The 26079-nt window shown below is 40.2% G+C and overlaps 2 protein-coding genes and 1 pseudogene across 3 annotated transcripts in view; 2 read left to right on the top strand and 1 right to left on the bottom strand.

Annotated features, from left to right (window-relative positions):
- The window catches only part of LOC146461821 (uncharacterized), a 50830-nt gene extending 47245 nt beyond the window's left edge, over positions 1–3585 (bottom strand). The window contains exons 1-3 of the mRNA XM_085086385.1: positions 3015–3585; positions 879–1058; positions 186–261 (exon numbers count right to left, since the gene is read on the bottom strand). Of these exons, the coding sequence (XP_084942511.1) occupies positions 186–261; positions 879–1058; positions 3015–3495 (737 nt within the window). The 5' untranslated portion in view covers positions 3496–3585. The remainder of the gene's footprint in view (positions 1–185; positions 262–878; positions 1059–3014) is intronic.
- A 4165-nt stretch (positions 3586–7750) lies between these two features.
- LOC146461819 (uncharacterized) lies at positions 7751–22567 on the top strand. 2 transcript variants are annotated; one of them, XM_085086383.1, is made up of 7 exons: positions 7751–7837; positions 16517–16648; positions 18052–18250; positions 18811–18908; positions 19521–19830; positions 20526–20640; positions 20966–22567. In XM_085086383.1, exons 2-7 carry the CDS (start codon positions 16517–16519, stop codon positions 21411–21413), a joined length of 1302 nt encoding a protein of 433 aa, XP_084942509.1. In that variant the 5' UTR covers positions 7751–7837; the 3' UTR covers positions 21414–22567. The 2 variants fall into 2 exon arrangements, with proteins under 2 accessions (XP_084942509.1, XP_084942510.1); XM_085086384.1 differs by lacking the exon at positions 7751–7837 and having other exon boundaries at positions 16576–16714.
- On the top strand, positions 10808–16488 carry LOC146461820 (uncharacterized; annotated as a pseudogene).
- Positions 22568–26079: the final 3512 nt, after the last annotated feature.

Raw genomic sequence — 26079 nt, 5'->3', positions numbered from 1 at the left:
TAGCACAGCTACAAAAAGCTGAATGCCAAGCTAAACTGCTCGTGTGGGAACAGTTGAGACGCACTGGTGCCTAAAGGACATTCGTTGTTTCCATTGCATACATACTATCGAGCATGCAAGAAGTGGACATCGTGCTAACCCTTGGTAATAATGAGGCCAGTAGTCACAGTCGCTTCTCAACTCACCCAGTCGATGTAGCTGTCGCAGTCGCCCAATAAAGTGACAGACAGTATTTCTGTCCAACGTCAGCAAACTGAATACCTGCAATGACAGTAAATTTGTGTTCATTTGAACAACAACAACAACAACAACGACAGAAAAAAAAAATCACAATTACAACAAAAATGCGTGAATGTTAATTTAATATTATTGCACTCAAAAACATGTTCTAATCTCCAACAATTCTTTCGAGCCCCCTTAAGTGTCTAAGTATTTAGCACTGCAGCGCTAATTGGGGGACACTATAAATCAGTGAAATAAATATACAAACTGAACACAACATTCGTTAAAATTTCCAGCTGGAGGTAATCAAACCAGTCGGCTATTTACAAACCGTGGTCTTGGATTTGAAAACGGGGGTACCATGAAACAAATCCAAATGGTCAGAGCGGGACTTGAACCCGGGACCTCTGGTCCAGCGCTCTGGGCCCAGTTGCTCGAAGCATGGTTAGCGCTATCCGGGGTTAAATACCATGACAACCTATAGGTTTTATACCTCTTAACCAGTAGTTAGCGCTGACCATGCTTCGAGCAACTTAACCCTGACCACTAGGTTATGCCGCCTCCCCAATCAAACACCCCTTCCCACCCCACCCCATCCCCCCCAATACACCCTTACCACTTCCTATATTTAAACTAAACCTTTTAAAACAATTTACCTGTGTCAAGCTTCACTGCCCAACTTTCACGGTTACATAAGTTGTCATCAGCCCCTGCATTGGGACATGCTAATGAATACCACCCGCATGTCATCAAATGAACTGTTATCGTGCCAATGGTAGCATATTTGATTGCCCTGATCAGCGAAGTGTTAGATCCTAGTTCGTTCTCTCGTGATCCTTAACGAAAGAGAAAGAGAAAGAAACAAACAAACAAGGTAAAACGCATTTTTTCAGTTAATTCTTTAATATTATTTTAATTCTTATCGCCGCACACACTCAAACCGGAAAATTTCTGAAAGAATGATGACAAAAAAAAATAAACATGTACTATTGAACTGCCATGCCTCTTCATACGGTACTGAATTCATGTTTACAAACACGTGTTGGCAAATGGAAGCCGTCGTATGTGAACGTAGGATAAAAGTTCGCGATCATTTTGATAAACACTTTTTGCCTCGTTCACGCACGTCCACGTGTGTTTGGTAAACAAGTTTATATACCTTTAATAGTTTATTATGAAGGCGCCTTGAGGTTTCGCAAAGTCAAATTCCTGAATTATTGACAGTTAATCAATATATCAAAAAATTTTACGATCGATTTCCACCGAGAAAATGTGTTGCCGTAACAAATGGCCGCGATAAAATTTGTCGCGCGTTATCATTTACACGACAAGAACTTGTGTTAGGAACTTTTCCGTGTACCATCACCTTAATTAACTGAAAAATGATTTCGTTTTGTGCTTCAGTCTTGAGAATTAATACGTTTTCAACGAAATTTTTCCTGGATCCCTGGATTTTATTTTTCATGAAAGAACTGATTCGTTCAAGAAACAAAGGGAAGCGCCGGGACCGGACGGGTAAATTGGAACCAGGATTGGAACGGATTAGATTCGAATCATTCACATTACTATGAATTCACATCAGAAATTCGGACTTTGATCTAAACTGCCAGTGTCCACCCAGATTGTGGATTGCGGATTCATCGGATTCATGTTCCGTTTTTGGAAACATCCGTATTGTAATTCAATTATTCGATTATGGCTCCTGATAGTAACTATCAAAATTCCTGGGCCCAGTTGTTCAAAGCCCGATTAAGCTAATCCTGGGTTAACGTGAACTTTGATTCGAGTATATTTACTCATCCGTAAGGATTCGTCCAAAAGATTTTTGTCCCTTAGTTTTGCCTTAGACTTTTCTTTTTCATTAGCTAAACATGAGCCTTTAAAATCATTTTTAATTTAATGAGCGAGATGAAAACCTCGGTTAACTTTTGATCGTGGATTAGCGTTAATCGACTTTCGAACAACCGGGCCCTGCGTGCCGATTGGCTCGTAGCTATCAGGGATCTTACGAAAATACGACGGCGATGACGGCAACGACAACGCCACAAAGCAAAAAGCTTAATGAGCAAAAACAAAAACTGTTCCATGTTCTTGTGAAAAACAAATCGACGTTAGTTTTCTATGATCTATACTCTTATAGACCATAAAGTGACGCCATAAAATACTCAAATCTTGGCAATGAAACCACTAGCTCGCCGCACTTGATTTTTTGAAAATTTTATAACGTCGTTTTATGGTCTTCATAACTAACATGAGTACAGACAATATAGCCGGAAACACATGCTGTATTTGTTGTATAACAATGTTGGACGCGCGGTTAAACGTAATCTAACATCACGGCAAAGGGTTCATAAAACAGCAACAACAACAACAACAACAAAAATGTGCGTCAAACACACTCATGAGGTGCTAAGCGCGTTCTAACATTGTTCGACCATTAAAATATAGTACAATAGTGTTAACTAGTACATTTAGCCGGAATTTTGCGAACTTGTTTAAAGTCTAGACCTGTATCGGAGTTCTTTAATTGAACTTTTATAATAAGTTTAAATTCACTTTCGGTAAGTTTCGGTTTCGTTTGACTTCAGGCCTCTCAACTGAAACGCACAGTCAAATTATGAGTGGGTATATTTCACTTCGATGACTGAAAATGTGACAGAAAAGACATAAACATCGAGAAACTTCATAAAATGAAATTTAAAAGAATGCCGTACACTCTGCGCGACGGAAATGATCGTTAAATCAAGCGCGTGTTACGTACAGAACGAACTGAGAAAAATATGTGAACTTACCAAAAAACGATAACAGCCTGTAAACCCTCAAAATCCTGTTTAACCTCAATAGAGACAAAGTCTGATGCCATTTGAGATGTGTCCCTACTCCAAAAGCAAGAAAATCCAGCGGAATGATGGTTAGTAAATCCAGTAAAAACTTGCCTCGGAGATAGCGTCGGCGGATCAACGATCGATCCGCGATTAGAGTTCCTTTGCTGAAATATCCAACGCAAAATCTAAGCAGTACATCCGCGAAAAACAAGACATCGAAGATGTAGGCAAAAGCCCACAGCGTTGAGTATTGTGAATTGAAACTTGCTTGAAACGGAACTATCAGACAAGTCAAGAAAATGCTAAAGGAACTAACGATCTCCCAATATCGAAAGAGATCCGAGCGAGGATTGATCACAAAAGCAGCTTTTTGGAAGTTGAGCTCTTGGTTGGCGAGAGACACCCCTCGGAAAGTAACTTGCACTGGTTGGTCCCACGAAGAGGACATTCTCACGGCGGAAGATAAATATCTCGGCGCTACATGGTGTAAGGAGCGCCGTGCGCAAAACCTCACTGAAAATAAATAACAACGGTTTTTTTCTTGCGTTCGTTATAATGACGTGATAGTAGGTATGCGTGTCATTTGCGCGCGCTAATTCGTGACAACTCGGCTTCTGCCTGGAGAGCGCGCGCAGTTTTAAATCGTTGCTAGTTTTTTTCTTTTTCTTTCTTTCTTTTCTTTTTTCTTTTGGCGCTTGCAAATATTTGTTTGCTGTAAACCTTAAATTTGTATCAGAATAAAAGGCAATCTCGAAGTTTCTCATTCTTCTCGGAGAAATCGTTAGGAAACCGCCACAGATATCAACTGTTATTCAACACATTGCAACACTGCCTAAATGTGGTCAAGGTGCACGCAATATTTCTCTGCTAGCAGGGAAACTCAATATTCCTTGTCCGTACTCGCCCGTACACGACAAATATCCTTTGAGATACATAATTTCATGTATCGGGGGAAGAAAAATGGAAAAGCGTTTTAAACAAGAATCGTCATCAGCTTCTCTGCACTAAAACTCTGCTTTGTTCAGGAGTACCTGATGAGGCCGCTCGACTAAAAACCTGCTCTGCAGGTTGGAATAGAGCTGGCTGAGAACTGAATACATTAGACAATTGACTGGCTGAAACCGTTACGTTTCTAAATGTCTTGTTTGCTGAGATTTTTTTTTTATTAAAAAACTGGTTCAGTCTAGCTGGGTAAAAAAATGTCTCGGTTGTTTTTTCCTGCCTCTCAGGACCCCTCTCAGGCTCGTAAAAAAAATGTATTTTGACTTTCGCTCTAACACCGTCTTTACCAGCGAAATTTGAAGGCAAGTAGAGCGTCATAAAATCCCGGGGGAACTTAAGCAAAGACGACGGCAAAAGAACGAGAACGCCACAAAACAATAGGTTTAATGAGAAAAAACAATCACTCTGCACTTGCGCTATATGTTTTTGTGCATTTCTTTGCCGTCATCAGCAAAATAACAACGTGAAATGACCAAATTCAAGGTTCTGTGGAGAACGTGAGCACACGACGGTGAATTTTTCATTTTCCTTCCTAACTTGAACGATGACATAATATGCGATTAAATATACTGTAGCATTTTAAGCGACTAACTTTCGTCGGTGTTTTAGTATGTAGTTAATATACCGACGCAAAATTAAGTCAGTAGTTACTGGCCTAAAATGTCACGGTACGCATTTACTTTTAATCTACCGACGGCAAATAAGCCAGTAGTTACTGGCCTAAAATGTTGCAGTATGTAGTTAATGTTGATCTACAGACGGCAAATAAGCCCGTAACGTTGCACCGTGTATGGGTAGCCGTTCCAAATTCGGCCGCTAGTTACTGGCCTAAAATTTTGCAGTATGTATTATTAGCGATCCCAAATTCGGCCGTTAGTTATTGGCCTAAAATGTTGCTGTATGTATTAGTCATATATCCTTTTCGTGCCTCGTGGCACATAGGGCCTTGTATGTATTAGTAGGGGTTCCAAATTCGGCCGTTAGTTATTGGCCTAAAATGTTGCAGTATGTGATATAAGCGGATCCAAATTCGGTCGTTAGTTATTGGCCTAAAATTTTGCAGTATGCAACTTTAGCGGATTCAAATTCGGTCGTTAGTTATCGGTCTAAAATGTTGCAGTATGTTTTAGTAGCTGTTCCAAATTCGGCCGTTAGCTTTTGGCCTAAAATGTTACAGTATGTTATGTAAGCGGTCAGAAATTGGCCGTTAGTTGCGTAGCCGAGAGCAACTCCAGCTTCTTGAGTGCCCTCCAAACTTCACAAGTGCAGCCATAACTCGAGTTACGTTTAGCTAAAAGTATGAACCAATTCTTTTATGACATGTTCCTGATTAATTACAATTCTCCAAATGTGCTGTACAAAAACACAAAGGTGAAAGTAGCTTCTCATAACGGTTTAATTTAATATTAGCGTTTCATTAAACTTCGACAAGCTCTTATAAATATACATTGCTTATGTTGTTGTCTCTCTGTAAAAAGCTTTTATATACAGACATAGCGCGCACATGCTTCTCTATCTGACTTGCACACGTCATCGGATGGACGCACGGCTGTGCGTATGTTGAGAAATGTACCATGATAACGCCAATAGGATCTTATTAGATTAGGATGCACGCGCGCTGTGTTACAACTTAGAATCGTTAAAGCTTGCTTTTGAATGCTTCAATTTTACTTCCCAAATTTTGTAAGTCGAACCTCTATTAAGCGACCACCCTGGGGGAATTGTTTAGTGGCCGCTTAATAGAGGTTGGCCGCTTCGGAAATAAACACGAGGCATGGTACAATCTTCACTTTATTAAGTAAAACTACAAAACGTATCAAGTGTGAAGTATAAAGACACAAAGTAGCCCACAACGTTAACGAAAACAAGAGTTCATACAGTATACAATTATAAAACAACTGTCATTTGTTTAAAGACGAAGAACATGCAGTAACTCTTTAAGACCTAATTGAACTTGCTTGTTACAGGAAACAGTGGTCGACGTTAAATCTTACGTTTCCCGCAACGTGCTTTTTTTTTTCAAAAACTTTCGAAAATTGAATAAGCAATAAAACATTACGTTAAAAATTGAGCCAAAGAAACCGGCGGTGTTCAATCAAGAAGAATACTGTGCAAATACAAATTTGAAACGAGAACCAAGGAACGTGAACCGGATCAAAACAAAGCGGCTGTGGAGGTTATTCAAACAGTTCAAAACGGTGAATCTAATGGTACATCTCTTACTCAAGCAAGCCATCAAAATATCCTAATGAGATTACGTCGTCGTTGCTTAAGTTCCCTTTTCATACGAAAAGTCAAAACGCGATTCCAATTTTGAGTAAACGGCTTTATTTCTCGAGGCAGTAAGGCAGGCAGCCACTAACTGTACGGTACGGAAGACGCGATTCAAGTGAATGGAGTAGAAGGAGAAGAGGAAGAAGAAGAAGAAGAAGAAGAAGAAGAAGAAGAAGAAGAAGAAGAAGAAGAAGAAGAAGAAGAAGAAGAAGAAGAAGAAGAAGAACTCGGGCTAAGGCTTGACTCGTGCTTCGAGTAAACTCCGTATGTGTCACGGAGTCATGACAACAGTCACGGGGGTACTGTGACGACTTTTACAGCACTGAAAGGGTTTTCCACCGGCATATTAAATTTTCAAAGATTTTAAAAGGAAATATATATGCGCTTTGTGCACTGCTGATGCGTTGACAAAGAACTAAAAAGCTATCATTTCAAGTGCGTGGGGTACAGGTTAAGCCTATTCCAGGCGTTCAGAAAGTGAGCCGGTAACTGTGGGGAGCCACGCAAAGAAAATTGCGATGCGAGTTTACAAAAAAGCTCCCCTTCAGATTATTTGCACGCTTATTTTCTTCTTGCAAAATATCTGAACGCCTAGAACAGGCTGCTTGTAGACTAGTCTCCTTCGCAGCCGCTCCGGCAGGCCGGAGTCACGCAACGCCCCCCGTCCCCACGTGGGGACGGGGAGCGTTGCGCGACTCCGGCCCGAGCGGCTGCGAAGAAGACTACTAACTTGGAGACCTGGCAGGTTGGTAATTTTTCCGTTCATGAAAAATCTCCAGTTTGCAGGTTGAAACCGTGCTGCCGGTTTAATACACAAAAAATCTAGTTACTTTTATCGGAAATGTTGAAACTGCAGCTGAGAGCGCGCTTTCCGCCCTTAGCATGATGTAGCCGGCTGTCGAGATTCTCTCGGCGGAGAGAATCTCGACAGCCGGAAATACGTCTGCGTTTGCAGGCTATTAGCTATGTGACTCCTGAATAAAAAGAAAGCAATTCACAAATTCTTCGCTCATTTTTGCCCTAGCTTGTGCTAATTCAGTTCAAAGTGTCCTGGAGTACTGCAAGCTTGCAAGCCTTCGCCAACTCGTAAAATCCTTTTGCTATAGACAACCATCAAACATCACGTTTGTATTTCGCAGTTTGTTCGAAAACTTTTCTAGTCACAAACAACTCAAGAAGAGTGTTTCTGCGGACTCATGAACTGAAAATTTTATTTATTTTGATTCTCGGCAACAAACAAATGCATTTTGTGGAGAAAGTTTCCAAGCCTTAATCGCCTCGGCTTACCTGCCGTTAGCCCTCAAAGGTCTGTGTTTCGATCCACTGACAAATCCACGAATCCAGTCCTTCTTTTTTTTCAGCTCCTTACGTTACACCTAAATTTGGCTCGCAAATTCATTGCATAATTATAGTCTAATTATAATCCGGTCACACTGCCAAAAACAAACCTTTGGGAGCTTGAAGACCTTGGGACGTTTGCGGTCGAAATTCGTGCATTTGTGAAACGTGTAAAGGTAAGTTGTTGTAATGGGGTTTGGTGTAAAATTTCTGAAATAAATACTCTCGTGGATTCGATGAGAATGTAGGATTGCTTTCGATATATATAAAGCAGACAGGCATCTGTGCATTACGAAATATCCAAACGGTATGCAGCATTTATTTTAGGACGAGGAAACTGTTTTGCTCGTTCTCACTACAAAATAAATACCTCTCAAATGAAGGAAGCCTTTATCAATAGCATACAACCACGAATAATTTGAGTTCAAACGGTTCCGAAAGTGTGGGTCATTTATAGGTTGCCACAGATACCGCAGTTTGAATGGCTTAATATTCCCCTTATTTGACTCTCTTGTGTAAACATGGATAATACGCGCCAGCCTTTTATTTCTCTTCTCTTTTGTGTTTACCAAATTATGTTTCTCGAATTTTGGAATTCAAGTCCGTTCCAAGGATTTCAAAACGACCTCAATCGAATTTTCTCAAGGGCCGGTTTCATATTGCATAGAGGCCTGTCTATTGCTGGCGGCGGTGACGAACAGGAACGGATCAACTCGCTTTGCCCGATTCCGGGTCGCATTGAGTTGCCAGATAAATTCCGAGCGGTATAAATTCTATTTTCCTGGTTTTGTTTACGACTTGATGTTAATTCTTCCTTTATCAGTTATTGTGCTTAACTGAAACTGCCGCTCGGCGCGGCAATCATTTATATTTTCTCGAAAAGACAGTAAACCGTATGGACTATGGGACTGTGGAATCAGTAGTGTGATCATTAGGTGATCGCCGGGTATTTCTGGTAGAACACACGTTAGCGTTACCTGAATTATTTTCGTTTGAGAAATTTTTGTGACAATGAGAACTTTCTACCATTCTGTTGTTGGCCAACAAGATTTCCACTTTCACCATATCATTGGAACTTGCTCTCTGTGGTGACATTCACCCTCACCCAGGACAAACTACCAACAGCGATTCATGTGTATCTCATCATGTTAAGCAAGCGAACAATAATCTTCGCTGTTTATTATTTAACGCCCAAAGCTTATGCAGTGTAAATAAATCAACCGATGGATCGTTTGCTAGTAATTTGAAGTCCTTTTAGGACCTTGCCTTCGTCGAAAATTTGGATATAATAACAGTAACCGAGACGTGGCTCAACGACAACATCTCCAATAATGAAATTTTTCCAACTGGATATAACATTATAAAGAAGGATCGCTTCTCTGGAAAGCGTGGTGGTGGCGTCCTCATTGCTCTACGAAATAATATTAATTACAACTTAGTTTCACTTGGAGCATGGTCGAATGAATTAGAAATTGCTGCTGTAGAGATGGAACTTATCAACACCAAGAAAACTCTGATTTGTGCTTGTTATCGGCCACCTAACGTCGATATCAACAAATGGCTTCATTTATTTACTTCATTTTTCGAATTTAGCTCAAACTACGAATTAGTTCTTATCTGTGGTGATTTTAATTTTCCCGACCTGACTTGGAACTCTAATCTTGTAATCGAGTCTTAAGATATCAGCTCCGGATCTACAGACTTCAGAGAACTTACATCAGACTTTTATCTTCAGCAAATTAACATTCATCCGACAAGGAAAAAAAATATTCTTGACCTTGTTTTTACAAGATCCCCTGAGGCTATCAGAAATCTTGAATGTGTTGTGTTGTGCCAACACTATTAAATCTCTTCAGTGATCACTCACTCATGTTTTTTTTTTATCTCAATGTTCGCACAAAGTCATTGGCCTGCGACACACGCACAGTTTACAATTATCGTCTTGCCAACTGGAATGGCCTTTTAGAAACCTTACGGCTGACTGATCTCTCACGGTCTGCGACATCCACTGATATCTACTCAGATTGGCAGCAATGGCTGGACCTTTTGCTAGGTGCAGTAGCGGACAATATTCCAGTTAAGTCCTTTAAACGTAAAAACACTCCTCCTTGGCTAGACAATGAAGTTAAACATCTTTTGAAAAAGAAAGAAACTGCTCGACGTAAGGCCAAAAAGTCAGGGCGACTGAACTTCCATGAAAAATTTCGAGCTTTAAGACGACAAACTAAAAAATTGCTAGCTGAAAAGCGCAAAGAGTGATTTCAAGGTTTGCCTGATCTATTGAAATCAAACTCCAAAAAGTTCTGGTCTTCATTCAAGTCTACAACTAAACAATCCAGTGTTCCTAACGAAGTGACGTGGACTCGTTCCAGTGAATCGTACAGAGCGGACAAACCAGTCGATGTTGCAAACTTATTTAACAGCTATTTCTACTCAGTTTTCAATCCACCCTGCTCAACCAGTGACTATGAGGACTTTCAAGCATCCAACTTACTCGAACCACATAGTTCGCTACAAATTTCTCAGCTCTCTTTGTCTCCTGTCGAGGTTCTCAACGCCCTTAGTGTTTTAGATGTGAACAAAGCAACTGGTCCCGATAAGATCCCGGCGAAACTTTTATAAAACTGTGCACCATGCATTTCTAATTCATTGTGTACAATCTTCAACAAATGCTTACAGCTTCGTAAACTTCCAGCTGCATGTAAAGTGGCAAATATTATTCCGATCTACAAAAAATGTCTCTCCTGGTGAAGTATCCAACTACAGACCCATCTCTTTATTACCTCTTGTTTCAAAGGTCCTGGAAGGTTGGAAATACAATCATCTTATTGAGCACATTTCTAGCCCAATAATAAGCCAGCTTCACAATCTACAGTATGGTTTTCTTAAGGGAAAATAAACCACCTCGCAGCTTCTTCAAGTCTTGAATGAAATTGGTGAGCTGCTTGATAAACGAGTGCAAGTTGATTCCATCTCTTTAGACTTTGCGAAAGCTTTGACAGAGTTGACCACCAGCTTCTCCTGAAAAAACCACATCTATTTGGCATCAATGGCAGTCTCCTCTGCTGGTTCTCCGATTATTTACATTTTAAATTTCAGAAAGTACTGAACTGTTCTCGGTAAAACATCAAACATTCTTCCTGTTCCCTCTGGAGTGCCTCAAGGGTCCATCTTAGGGCCGTTAATGTTTTTAATATATGTCAACGATCTGGCAATAGTCACTGTCAATAGTTCCGTAGCACTATTCGCGGATGACACCAAGTGCTACCGTCCCATCACGAACACTGATGATGGACGACTACTCCAGGAAGACCTCGATCGAATCACTTTATGGTGTCATGATTGGAGGATGGATCTCAACCAGTCTAAATGTACAGTGATGTCTACAACGAGAAATGTCAATCTAGTGGTAACACCTTACTTACTTCAAATACGCCAGTCAAATGTACTGATGCTCAAAACAATCTCGGGATGTTAGTTTGTGAGGACTTGAAATGGAACAGTCAAGTACTAGCGGCTGCCTCTAACGCTGGGTTTTATTCGTAGGTTGACACTTGAGGTCAAAAATCAATCTGCTCGCAAAGCACTGTATACAGCCATAGTGATGAGCAACCTCTCATACAGTTCACAAGTATGGGCCCCGCAGTCAGTCAAACTGATCGAAATCATCAAGAGAATACAACGACGTGCATGCAACTAAATATATACTCTCACTACCCTACAGGACTGGTATCTCGTATAAAAACAGACTAACACTCACAGGCCTTATCCCTCTGTGCTATTGTCGCCCCATGTAACGGAATCCGGAATCCGGAATCCAGGGAAATTTTCATGTTGGAATCCGGAATCCAGGACATTTTTTAAGTTGGAATCCAGAATCCAGTGAGCTGGAATCCGGAATCCACTAAAGTTTTGGAATCCGGAATCTACTTGTGTCGGAATCCACTTGTGTCGAATTGTCATGGTAGATTCTTCCATTTTTCTACCCAGTCACCGTTTAGCGGTCTACCTCTGACTCTTCTACACTTGCGACACTCGAAACACGTGTTCGAACTTGTCTACGCAGGACCCACCCCTCCCCAGGGGGGATATTTTCCTCATGACGTCAGCTTCAAAGCACATGCGACAAAAAAGATGCTCGAAGATTGGCTCGTTGACACTTTCGAGTGCTTGCATCGGAAGTTTTTTGAAGTGTATCAAGTCGAATCAAGTGGTTTTTGACTTCACTTCGGTTATGGGAAAGCACAAATCAAATGAAGACAAGTAAGTTTACAGAGGTTTAGCTTTAAGATGTTTCGAGGTATTGTTTATATGATTGATTGAGGCTGTAATAAGAAATAGGTGTCGGATAAGCGAAGACAAATCGAAATTAAAGTGGCTTCTCGATCGATCCCGAGTCTGATTCTTGAGAGTATTTATTAGAACAGAGCAAAAAGTAATTGAAGCCAAAATTAGAAGCAAAATGAAACTTCAGAAGCTTGAATGACTTGTTGATATACTTAAATTTCTCGACATTTCTGCAGAAGAAACTTTGTTGACTTTAAGAAAAACGCGAGGGAACAGTTTTCTGTAGTTTTGGGGCTCCATTTTTCATTTTGATCCGTTGTTATACAACTTTAAATCAGAAACGTGAAACGTCGAAAAGGCAGATTAATTAAAAACTATTTCATTTTTATGGGCTTTTTGTTTTATTTTTTTTTCTCGATGTTTTCTCTCTTAAGAGTCCAAAAACTCAAAGCGCTAAGCGATCTAAGGTCTTTGACATACTCAGAAAAACAATGGTCGGTAAAACTCAAGTAAAACTGATGGTTAAAGAACAAATATGTACGGTGCTTCGTTTGAATTACTAGTAGGATAAAATACCATTTTGACTCTTTACAAGTAAACGTTTCGACGCAAAGAAATAATTAAACGTATTAAAATGTTAATTCTAGCTCAGAGTTCAGTTAGAGCAGTTAGCCGTGATAGCTAACTTTCGATAACTTAATAATCACGAATAATCTAAATTTAATAATTCGACGCAACATTGTCTACAATCACCCTTTTTATAGTCTTAGGCCCAGTTCATACGTCGAATTTCTGCCGTGTTGAATTCAATTAAAATAATTAAATTCGACAGAAATTCGACGTCTGAATCAGCTGCCGAATTTCTGCCGTACGTTCGACTGGTCTTGTCGCATTATCCGGCAGAAATGCGGCACCGATTCAAACGTCGCTTTTCTGCCGTGCTGAATCGAATTCATATATTTACATATATTATGTTAATGTATTGAGCATGCGTAAATCAAGGCTGACCGTCCAAAATGGCGTCATGGCACCCGCACGATTCCATCGAAGAAGAAAGCTCATCTGAAGAAGAGAAAATCTTCGCAGTAAACTACATGGAAGTACTGCAGGAGAGCTATTGCAGCTCTGATGATGACATTGATGAAGAAGTGCACAGTAAGGAGAATATTTTGGTCACGCGTCCGCCATGTTGGATACTCTAGTTTTATCATATTTTCTGCTGACCGACAGACACTGCAGTATCGACTCTGAATTAAGTGCGGCACAAGTGCGACGTCTGAATCAACAGTCGCATTTCTGCCGCACTTAATTGAATTGAATTCGACGCGGCAGAAATTCGACGTATGAACCGGGCCTTAGAAAAACGAGAAGCCCCCAATTCGGAAAAACAACCGTGAAATTGGCAATTGGTGCATGCTGTTCCTTCGGCCGTGCGGTCGTGCCGTGATCGTATTCTCCGATCTGACACAAAATCTTTGGTAGCGACAATTATACAAGTCTCATGCACGGGATGGAAGAGGTAAAGCGCCCTCCTTATGCCTAGTTTTGTGAGTTTTGACTAGGGACATAAGCGGAAGAGAAAGCGGCATACGATTTTAAGTCATTGAAAGCAGGCCCAAAATACACACATAAGCATAATGCTTTGAACGGCCACCTTTTAATAAATGCATGTGACAGCTTACGCGAAATGACCAAGAAGGATTGTTATATTATTAGATGTAATAGTCCTTTCTGGTTATGCTTTGCATATGTGGTTTTCACTAGCATAAGAGGAACATAATCATAATAGGAAGCATAACAAAAAGGGAAATTTTGGATTTTTTTAAGCTTTTATACTTATGCTTATACAGCTATTTCAGTTAACCATGTCGGTTCAAAGCATAAAGCTAAAAGACAAGACCGAAAGTTTACGTGGGATTTTTATAAATAAATTAATCAAAATCAGTCATGCCTGGAGAAAACTATAGGTTGTAATTAGCAGTACAATGACCTGCACGTGCAGGAATGATTTTGATGAAATTATCCATAAAAATAATCCCACAAAACATTGCGGTCTTGTCTTTTAGCTTGATTTTAATCCGACAACATTAATTGAAATAGCTGTGTGCCCGCTTTGACAATGACAAAGCGATGTTATGCAAATACTCGGTGCATATTTCGCTAGTGAAACGAAGCAGGCTTTAATTTAATTAGCAACCATTCGCAACCATGCTTAATGAAAGACTCAAAAGCAAAACCCTTTCAAAAAGCGCCGCTCATCATGATCTTTGCTGTAACGCTCAAGTGGACGATGAGTAGAACTTTTTAAATTTAGTTAAGGCACTTCCTAAGAATCAAATGACAAAAGCTTTCTCATTTTTGTGACGTGCATTAATTTCTAAGGGAAATCATTTTCCTAATAAACTAAGGGAACGAACGTTTAGATTTATAGCTTATGCATCATTTGAACTTTCCATTGATGCCACTGATTTATGCAGAAAGTTACGTAATATATTGTAACTAAGTTTGAACATTAGCCGTCAATATTTGTTGTTCGGTATTTGTTGATCATGGAAACGGTATAGGAATTGCCAGTAAATACTACATGTGACCTTGCTCGATATTTTTTGATCATGTAAATGGTATATAGCAATTGCCAGAATACTACATGTGACGTTGTTCGATATTTGTTGATCATGTAAATGGTATATAGAAATTGCCAGAATGACGTTTTCGAAATGTTTTGTTCTATGAGAGGGTATCGGTGTTTTTTCTTAACGGAATCATGACTTATTGTTCCACTATAATATGGGATAAAGGTATGTGTTTTGTTTAAATTATTACACTAGATCTGAAAATACGAGTAGAACCAAGGACGCCGTAATCTGGATTCCAAATTATTGGAATCCGGAATCCAGAGGCTTGGAATCCGGAATCCATGGAATCCAGAGGGTTGGGATCCGGAATCCAGAGGGATGGAATCCGGAATCCAATACCTCTGTGGATTCCGTTACATGGGGCGACTATTGGCATGAATACTTGGATCTAGTCTACCTTACAAATCTATTGTCAATAGTTCTGACACCAATTTTAAGATATCTCAGCCTATTAGAGTTACAAAGCATTCTGCTCCAACTAAGAGTATATTACTAGATATACCTAAAGCTAAGACTGTCACGTTCCAGAACAGTTTTTCCTTGAGAGCCTCAAGAGCATTTAACACACTTCCAGACTTCTTGGGGGATAATAAAAAATCTATAGATGTATTTAAAACTAATTTGAGGGTATACTACCAAGATTTGACTTTAAATGTGTACGATCCCGCAGTACCCCAAACTTTCAAACCTGTCTGCATGAAATGTCATCAAAGCAGATCATCACCTGTATTATTAGTTAAAATGTGTTGTTAAATAGTTGTCAATACTTAATTATTATGCTGTACTTTCATTTATGCAAGGAGTCTCGTTATTTGAACTTATCGTTCTGTGAGTTCTCTCCTGTCAGGGTTTTTTTTTCCTTCTCCTCTGGCGAAGTTTATAAATAAATAAATAAACCACAAAGGGCCAGTTATTTAAGCAAAGTCTAACTTAGGCCGCGGCTTAAGACAATCAGTGAGCCTCTAAATCTGTTTACAAGTGGTTAACTTTAGGGAGATAAATAGTTTTTTAGTCTGGGATGCAAGCTTTCTTGTTACCGTCAGCAGCAGGCAATGTTTAGATATGGTTGTTGGCCAAATTTAAAATGGCTTTGAACGTGGTTTTGTTAAACACCGTCTAAACTGTCTTTTAATAACTGACCCAAAGTGTTTCTATCTGGGGATTACTGGCTGTAGCTGATGGTAACCAAATTTCCACGAGGATATGATGGATAGTCTCCAAACAGAAACAATCTTTCGTTTTTATTATTCTTCCCTAAATTTTCTTTCGTACCAAAGTAGCTGCGACTGGCATTTCGAATTTACAGCTTAACAATTTGACCTTAAAAGGCAAAAGGTTGAAATGAAAAAAGAAGAATGAACAACGTACAGGATAAGGATACAATGAAAGCAACTCCCAATAAATAATAAATACCACTTAAGGACGTTTTATCGCGGATGAGTTACTACCCATCCGGGCATTTTCGTCGGATGAACACTATTCGCTGAAAGGTTACCTCCACGTAATCAGTCAGACTCGGAGAGAATTAGCGGTGAATTCATAATACGTGATAGTTTACTAAAATGAATTGTCATTTGAAAGTTCAAACTGCTTGGTTTAGGCATAACTCAGGGACAAATTTAGTCAACAAAATTAAGAAATTCAGTAGAATACGTAAAAGTCCTTTTTTTTTGCTAGTGGGTTTGTGAGTTCAAAATAAGGTCTGTTGAAAATTAGCACACTTTTGATTAGCCAATCAAATTGGTAGATTGCCCAATACTTGGTCCCTGGGTTTTTCATTTCTAGTAATTGTTAGTACAGCGTTTTTCACTGAGAATGCACTTTTGCTTGCGGCCTTCGAAGATGACTGTAGCGGGTGTAAATTCACACTTCAGTAACAAACATCCAAGGTACCTTATGTTGTAGTTAAGTTGTCTCCCCCTTAATTTCTAGATGTTTCGTTTGGCCAGAACCGTGCGTACTTCTCGGCAAGTGTGGACACCAGTCCTCCAGCGGTGGTTAAGCGCGAGTGGGCTTAATGACCACAACCAACAACGCACAATGGAATGCCGCAATGGTGAAAAGGTGAGCAAGTGAGGTCATGGATTGATGATCATGTTCCCGTGCACAGTTTTGTCGAAACACACTAAGGTAATGCCATCTACATCCTCGGGAGGCTAGAGGTCTGCTTCCTCTGGTTGAGTAATAAATGTAAATGAAAATAGCAGTTGAATGCACTCGTTTGCGGCTCGACCATCCGCAATCTGCTTTTCTGGACTTTATATATGCATTATTTTCTCAGAAGACACAGAAAACCGTCTTCTCTTGGTAATTAGCTTAACGAGGTTGTAAAACAAGCTTGAAAAGAATCCTCTGAAAGTAGGTCCCATTTATCCACAGGCTCAAAACTTAGAAGGACTGCGTGTGCCGAATACTGAATAAAACTCGGCCCAGCAAAGTATTGTTCCATAGAATATTGGGTTTTATAAACTGAGTTGATAAGTGGCTAATTTGGTCACCGTAAGAACGATCGGGAGATGACGTTTCGATCGCTAACCCTTTGGTCAGAGCGAATCGAGTGGTCAAATTGCCTTGTCAACTCAGCTCATAAACCAAATGCACTCTTTTTATAAGAACCTTTTTTATATAAGAACGTTGAGGCTGAGGTGAACTAGAGGTGACACAGGCTTAGAGTCAGTTAAGAACACTTATTTTTAAAAATGTTTTTAAAATGAACAGTGTAAAAATGCAACGGAATACGGAATAAGAAACCTCTCTGGTCGATACTTTTCGTAAAGCCAAATTTACCGAGAGCTGGCTTCCGCGACATCTTGTACCCAGCACTAGAGTACATGCAAGCCGCGCAACAGAGCATGTCACAAGCAATTTGACACCACATTACGGCACATATTGCTCTTTGATAGGTGTCTTGGTCACGTCCGCATAGCTTTATTAAAATACTAATTATAACAGGTAACTTAAGAACACAAGCAAGCTCAAATTGCCAAAAAGATAAGAACGTTAACGTTCTGCGCCCGGTTGTTCAAAGCCCGATTAAGCTAATCATGGATTAACGTGAACTTTGATTCATGTTTAGTTACTAACAAGTAAAAATTCTTCCAAAAGATTTTTTGCTCTCAGTTTTGACTTAGACTTTTCTTTACCTTTAGCTTGAAATTAGAGTTTAAAACCACTTTTCAAGAGCGAGATGAAAGCCTCGATTATCTCTTAATCGTAGATTAGCGTTAATCGGCTTTCGAACAACCCGGCCCAGGCGTCTCAGCCCCAAAATTAGACGTTCTCGCCCCTTCCCCATCCCCCGGCGCAGCCCCACAGTTACGTTGGTAATTAATCCCCTTATTTATCGTTCTATAGCTTTGATTTGAATGTCCCTTACTTCTTTTAAAATAATATTTCCTCTACGTACTCTAAGGTTGGAGTTACATCAAATGATCACAGTTATTCACAAAGTGCTTCACGATTTCCAGGTGAAACCAACATTCTCAGCCCAGGAGATGCAGCGTCGCCTGGATATGGTACGCCGACACATGGAGACAAACCAACTTGACGCATGCGTATTTACGTCCTACCATAACATCCACTATTTTAGCGACTTCCTGTACTGTTACTTCGGACGCCCTTATGCTTTCATTGTTACACCAGACAAGACAGTCAGCGTTTCTGCTGGTAATGTTATTCTGTTTTGGTTGAGTAATTGTTTTTAGAGCGGTTTTCAGTTGAGGGTTAGGGGGGCTACTTGCAACGACATTGCGCTATTTTTAGTTTGATATTGTTTGTTTGGGGAGCAGGAATGGCGCAGTGGTGAGAGCACTTGCCTCCCACCAATATAATGTGGCAGGGGCTCGATTCTCGGACTCGGCGTTATATCTGGGTTGAGTTTGTTGTTCTTGTCCTTGCTCCGAGAGTTTTTTCTCCGGCTTCTTCGGCTTTCCCCTCTCCTCAAAAACCAACATTTCTAAATTCCAATTCGACCCGGTATCTCAGGGCCAAAGAGTTGTCAGTCTTAACTGACTGTTAAGTGTCTTCCTCGTTTTTTTTTTTTTTTTAAGTTTATTTTTTTCCTTTTTGCTGAAACGCGCGCGATTCTACTTCTTTGCGGCCATTATTTCAGGGGTGAAGTCGAACGCATTGTTTAATTCAGATGTCCCATACGAGTCAGCATTGCGCGTAATTTGCGTTGTGGCCTCTTGTTACTTCTGGTTTTCTTATGTTTTGTTTTCTTGAAGGGATTGATTACGGTCAACCATGGCGCCGCACATTTGGAGACAATATCGTCTACACGGACTGGCAAAAAGACAACTACTTTTATGCAGTGAAAAAACTGGTTTGTGGTATTCAATTTTTTCTTTAATTACCATTTTATCTCGTAATAATATAGTTTGTAACGCCATTTCCTTTGTCGTTTAGTTATATCAAGCAGACCCACATGACTTTTTGTAGTTTCAAAGGTATGACAGTTCGAAATAAGGCGATGCTAATTTAAGCTACAACAAATCACTGGTAGCATTTTGTTTGACCGTTCCCTCTACCTGAGAGAGTGGAATGGACTATATTGGAGATGGCAAAGCCAACAATAAGGGGTTTTAGATGGGGGCAGCGGAGGATTCGAGAAGATAGTCGATGTTCGATATAATGGGTTGACCCCAGTAATTTAATTGAAAGCCAACGAGAAGGGGTTGTCTAAGAAAAACATTACAAGGCTTTTAATCGATAAATATTTCTAGATAAACGCCTTATTGTTCATAGATAATCATTTGTAAATAGTTTTTAGGCTAGTGCGTGTTTATTCTTTTTTCTCTAGATTTTAATATTTTTACTTTAATGGAGGACCTCCCTGAAAACCACGTTTTTACATGACGGGCGCTTCCTCCTTAAAAATTATTTATTTTTATTTATTTATTTTATTGAATTTGAAACCACGTGCTTTTCTTCCAAGGTTGGAGATGCTAAGAGCGTCGGTCTCGAGTTTGACTTCGTCACTTTCGACAACCATCGAAAGTTTGCCGACGCCTTGCCGAATGCCAAATTCGTAGACGTGGGTCAGCCGACCATGAAAATGCGCATGCTTAAGTCCCAGGAAGAGATAGAAGTGATCAAGAATGGCGCTCGGATCGCTGATCTTGGAGGGGAAGCTGTTGTCAAGGCAATGAAAGAGGGTGCAGCAGAACACGAGATTGCCCTGGCCTCCACTGATGCGATGGTGAGGGAAATTGCCGCCACTTATCCACACAGTGAAATAAGAGACAGTAAGTTGGCTTTATATTTTCATTCGATCTTGTGAAATATACGAAATTCGTACATTTGAACTGCGGATGAAAGAATTGGAGAATGAGAGACCGTCGCATTTATGTATGCAACTTAAGCAGGTGCGAAACGAAAGCCTGAAAAACATTCGGGCTTGAAATTGATTAGAATTTCTGCGATACCGGTGCAGTGCTCTACCAAATGAGTTACCAAGCAAACTGGGAGCTTGTCATTTCGTGAATTCGCAATATCCCCGTATAGACGTAAGTGAAATATATGATCTGATTTACTTCTATCAGCTACCTGCTCCCTGATCGTTGGTTGTAAAGCCTCCACTCTTTCCTTTTGTCCGTAGTCAGACTCTTTTCTAGCATGAAAATATGAAGTGATGAAAATTACTTCAGTCTTCTGCCTCCCGTCTGGTTGCTGGCTGTATTGTTCCCGCTCGCGCTTCGTGCTCGTTCCCAAGCTCTCGTCGCACTTCTCACGCTTTATGAAGACAAACGCCTTTGGAGTAGCCTCCCCCGCAGACGCTCTTTTGGCTCGTCACGTAATCATTTCTCCCCAACTCGCCGGTCGTCGCTGCTTAAGGTCTCTATTCACCTTCTGTAGCCCTTCCCCATCCCCCTCGTTGCCCCTTTTCCCCCTCGACCCCCTCCCCCGCCTTGTTAACGTCACTGTTGATTTGTTTGTTTAGCGTGGACCTGGTTTCAGTCGGGAATAAACACGGACGGAGCTCATAACCCAGTGACGACTCGTCGGTTACAAAAAGGAGACATTATCAGTCTAAACTGCTTCCCTATGATAGCAGGGTAAGTCGTCATAAGTTTTGAATATTATTACGCCTGCGTTTTGAGGTCTTCTTAAAAAGTCTGAAGGGGAGGGGGGGGGGGGGGGGGAGGGAGGAAGAAGGAGTGTTTGATGGAAATTTTATGGTATTTTTGGCAGAACTTTCTTCGTGATGTGTCACTGCTGTTTAGCAGATGTGGTGAAGGCTACCCATCACCGACTTTTAGCATAACTAAAGTGAAAAGAAATGGAATTCTGGACCAAAATTTGCTAGATACACATCTTTTTGGGGCAAAGTACACTTCAAATTTAATTCCACTTGTCTTGTTCCTTTTTGTTTGCTTTTAGATACTACACGGCCCTCGAACGTACACTGTTTTTTGATCACGTGCCAACAGACCGCCATATGGAACTCTGGGAAGTCAACTGCAAGGTTCACCGCCGAGGCCTTGAACTGATAAAGCCGGGCGCGCGCTGCAGCGACATAGCGAAAGAACTGAACGAGCTGTTCCTTGAACATGGCTTGTTGAAATACCGCACGTTTGGTTACGGGCATTCCTTCGGCGTTCTCTGTCACCATTACGGCCGCGAGGCAGGGTTGGAAATTCGCGAGGATATAGACACAGTTTTGCAGCCTAATATGGTGGTTTCCATGGAGCCGATGATAACCATCCCCGAGGGGGAACCTGGGGCTGGGGGATACAGGGAGCACGACATATTGGTTGTCAAGGACACGGAGAGTGAGGACATTACGAAGTTTCCATTTGGGCCTGAGCACAATATAATCAAAAATTAATCGCTGTGAAGTCAAACTCTTGATCGTAACTTCTTTAGAGTTAAGTGTGATATCTTTCAAACTCTTAGAGGTAATCATTGTAACAGTGGTGTTTACCGGAGGCAACACAACCGCACACATTTTTGCTTTTACATCCACCATCCACTGATCTGATTATTTGGCCCGAAACTCTTTGAAAATATATTATGGTAGTGGCCTACGTGGTAGGCACTTAAGAAATTTTAAGCCACGATATCGTGATATCGATATCCTGCAATCGATATTGCGAAATCGTGGTATCTTGATAATCGATATAGACACAACGATATCACACTATCGTTGCTGTTATATACTTGCCCGTGGCTTCTAAGTCTCTAAACAAGCCGGGCTGTTTTTGAATTGATTGGTTTCTACAAAGGAAAATAATATTTATTTAGTATATGTCAGCCCTTTTCCTAGCGGGAAGTAAAAGTAAAACTTTTAAATTAATACTTACAGCTTTTTGAATTAATGTGTTGTTATGTTTGCTTAGGAGTATATTGTGTGGCTTTTACTCGTACTGATATACTGGCGAATCTCATTACCATGATCTTCTTCATTTTCAAAATGTCGCATCCGGCTGTGAAAGCGGAGATTGCCTCGAAGACGAAGATGATGGATGACTTTTGATAGTTTACATTACTAGCTAAGCTTGGCTTGTCAAAAGCTCGCCTATTTTTATTGTCACAGCGTTTCAAAATTTGCCAGGCACTACCGACAGCGAGTCCAAAAGTGAAATATACGAAATTCATATATTTGGACTCCACAAAATCTTTTCAATGAAAGGCAGAAGAAAAAACAAATCAGGCTTCAACGGGGTTCGACGTCCGCCATTGCGATGCAATGCTCTACCATCTGATTATCATCATCATTTTTTAGTTATTTAAACACGGAATCCCTTTCATAAAAATGCTCTTCCAGAGAGCCGTGTAAAAAATACAATAAGTCGTACAATATGGAAAATAGGAGTGTTAAGTCTTAGTATATATGAATAAATTACAAATATAATACAATATGGAAAACATATAATAAAACATACAACAGGAGATAATTAGAACTATGATGTATAAATAGGAGACTAAGGTCTTAATATATACGAATAAATTGCAAATGTAATAAAAATGATTTCAAGCTTGTCTGACCTTTGACCTTACCAGGCAGACTATTCCAGAGAACCGCCCCTCTATAGTGGAAGCTGTTTTTTCCAGCTTCAGTACATGGTCTTGGTACAAATAAATTGTATGTAGAGTTCAAATATATGGATTTTTTTTATCTCTTCACTCTCTGCAAATCCTGGTATAAGCGCCCGGGGCGTTTTTTAAAATTTCAAATTTGGGGAGATAAAGCAGGGGCGCGGGTTAAACCTGAAAGCCGTTTCCACGCCACTTAAAATCGGTTTAATGGAAATATCTCGTTCGCTACGTTTCAACTGAATGCATAAACTCTCTGCTTCTCCCGTGAATCTATGTTGTGGGGTGTTTTGTGAATTCTTAGGTAAGGAGATAGTTTTTTCTAGAAGGATTGGTAAAATTAAGAGTAATAAGAACGCTGTGTCTATATGACCGGCAGGCGGTCAAGGTTTTCATTTCACTAAATGACCGGCAGTCCGATATTTTTGTCAAATTACGTAAAATCAATGGCTTTCACCGATTCTTACTAAACTATTTCGATTAAGAACTCTTAAGCGCTTCTAGAGAGCTCTATGGCTCTAAAGTTGACGCGCAGCTTTTCGCTGGGCATAGCGAGCGACTAAAGTGACACTTAGTTTCTGCACGTTTGACTGGACTGCCGGTCAAGGTTTTCATTTCACTAAATGACCGGCAGTCCGATATTTTTGTCAAATTACGTAAAATCAATGGCTTTCACCGATTCTTACTAAGCTATTTCGATTAAGAACTCTTAAGCGCTTCTAGAGAGCTCTATGGCTCTAAAGTTGACGCGCAGCTTTTCGCTGGGCATAGCGAGCGACTAAAGTGACACTTAGTTTCTGCACGTTTGACTGGACTGCCGGTCAAGGTTTTCATTTCACTAAATGACCGGCAGTCCGATTTTTTTGTCAAATTACGTAAAATCAATGGCTTTCACCGATTCTTACTAAGCTATTTCGATTAAGAACTCTTAAGCGCTTCTAGAGAGCTCTATGGCTCTAAAGTTGACGCGCAGCTTTTCGCTGGGCTCAGAATAGCGAGCGACTGAAGTGACACTTTCTGCACACTCGACTCGACTGCCGGTCAAGGTTTTCAAATCACTAAATGACCGGCAGTCCGATATTTTTGTCAAATTACGTAAAATCAATGGCTTTCACCGCTTCTAACCAAGCTATTTCGATTAAGAACTCTTAAGGGCTTCTAGAGAGCTCTAGGCTCTAAAGTTTTTAACATTTTTACGCGCAGCTTTTCGCTGGGCTCAGAATAACTCAATAAGTGACAAGGAACTCACTGATCCAACGCCGTTCAAAATGGAGTAAATGACGAAAATGCCAACAAATTTTTTTCACTGAATTTGTGTGCATTGAAAAAGATCTCGCAAAATTGTAAAAAAATACCCGGTTTTGTAGACTTTTTACGGCGTTGTTGGCAACGTGACTGATTAGCGTGACAATGTGTTACAAATTAACTAATTACGTCATACAGAATTGACCTTTCGCGCTCTGTTGGCGGGAAATTTCTCTTCTCTTTAGAAATTGGTTCAGTACGTCTGCTTCGAGTTCAAGAGTCTTTTGTTCAGCCTATATTGTTCTTGTAGTTTATTGTTTCTAGTCGAAAGTGACCGTCAAGATGAAAAGGAGAAGCCCTTTTGCTCAAGGTAAACCAAATCTTAAGTTCAGGAACTGAAACGATTTTAAACTCCGGTTGTTTTAGTTTTGACATCGAGCGAGTCAGTGATGCATTAAAATCGGTAGTTAATAACTTCATATATAATCGAATTTCAGGTCAGAAAATGGATCCAAAATTGCAGGTTAGTTTGAACACTGTTTTTAGCTTGAATCCTTACCAGATAGTAAACTCTGCAAGCCAGACTATGAAGTTTTTCCGGTGTTGCGGGCACATGCAAGAGGGGGGGGGGGGGGGGGAGGTGTGGGTAGGAGAAGGGGGTGGGGGGTGCTGGTGTACTCGCATTATACGGGGAAGTCCGACGTATTTCTTTGGGTTGAAAATTTACGTTCTCGGTATTTTTTTTGGGTCAAGAGATCTGTGCCGTTTTTTGTTTTAAGTCTCCAAGCGAAATATTAACTTAAATATATATATATATATATATATTTTTTTTTTTTTTTTTGGGGGGGGGGGAGGAAACTTTTATTCTGGGTATTTTTTTAGGTGTTTACCTTCCTACTCCAGTATTTTTTGGGGTTCGCAATATGAAGCCCCCGTTGGACCCCCCGTAAAGTTATTATATCTCTGTTTATCTGTATCTGTCCTAACTACAGTTCATAGTGGCGTAGATGTGACCGCAGCCAATATTCCCACAATAAAATGTAAATCTCATGACAATTAAAAGGGCCACACAGATTGTAGTTGCATATACTTTAAAGGGCCGGTCATTATTTACCGGGGGGGATCGCCACTCAAAGTTTGAAGAAGGCGGCTAAAAATTGTGACCCTCCTCAGTCCAAATTGGTGCCCACAAAATTGAAAAATTGTGTCCGGAGACATGCTCCCCCGCGAAAATTTTTGTTTTAGGTCTTCAAAAATCACAGGAAATGCATCTAAAAACTGCCAAAAAGATTAACAGTTTGAACAATGGGAAACACCAAGAGTGCCCACCCCCAATAAATAATGACCCGTCCCTTATATAGATAAAGATGTGCTATTTAAGCTGGTAGCCATTTTCGGGAACAATATTGAGTCTTTGTGCCCTTGAAATGTCATTGCGCATTTCGCTGCATTCGGGCCTAAATAAGACCGTAAAAATAAAATCACTAGTATTTCTGGATGTATTTTTGAAACTCCTCATTAACTTTCACGTTTTTTTAATCTATATATAAATATATATATATATATATATATATATATATAGGCAGAATATGAAGGTTTACGCAAACAATGTACTCCCAGCAGAAGGATCCGAAGGATGCAGTACCACCACGTAAATTTAAAGACGAATACTAAGCAAAACAGTGGGGTAAACTTCTTACCGGTCCGACTTGGTTTAATAACGTTTCGGCTTTCAGCCTTCTTCAGATAATGTTAAAAACTAAAAACTAAAAACTATTTACAATGACTGCGCGTATCAGAGGTACAGGCTTATATAACCAACTTAATTAGCACTACAAAAAGGTTTGAATCACAAACAAATTAACCATAGAATAAAAACGAGTGACAAAAGTTACATAATAAGCCAAACGTAACACATTCCCCGCAAGGGGCCTCTGAATAAACATAATTAAGGCTATAACATGATCCCAAAGCAGGGGCCCTTAAACAATACTGTAATAAATTCCCCGCTGAGGGACCATGAACAACCCAGCAAAAATGAAAATAACAGAATCCTCCAGCGGGGCCCATGAACGCAAAAGGCGAGTCACATAACATTTGAAACTATTTACAAAGGACTAATGAATAAATAAAATTAGGAGCTGGACAAGTGTCAATTCATTTTCAATGCAAGAACATGTGAAAGGATCTAATTAGTTGCTATAATTAATACG

Source organism: Pavona decussata, unplaced genomic scaffold (assembly GCF_977016875.1).
Source record: "Pavona decussata unplaced genomic scaffold, jaPavDecu1.1 SCAFFOLD_194, whole genome shotgun sequence".
In the NCBI taxonomy this organism is placed as follows: Eukaryota; Metazoa; Cnidaria; class Anthozoa; order Scleractinia; family Agariciidae; genus Pavona; species Pavona decussata.
Note: the sequence above shows the minus strand (reverse complement) of the source record. Positions and strands in the feature narration are given on the sequence as shown.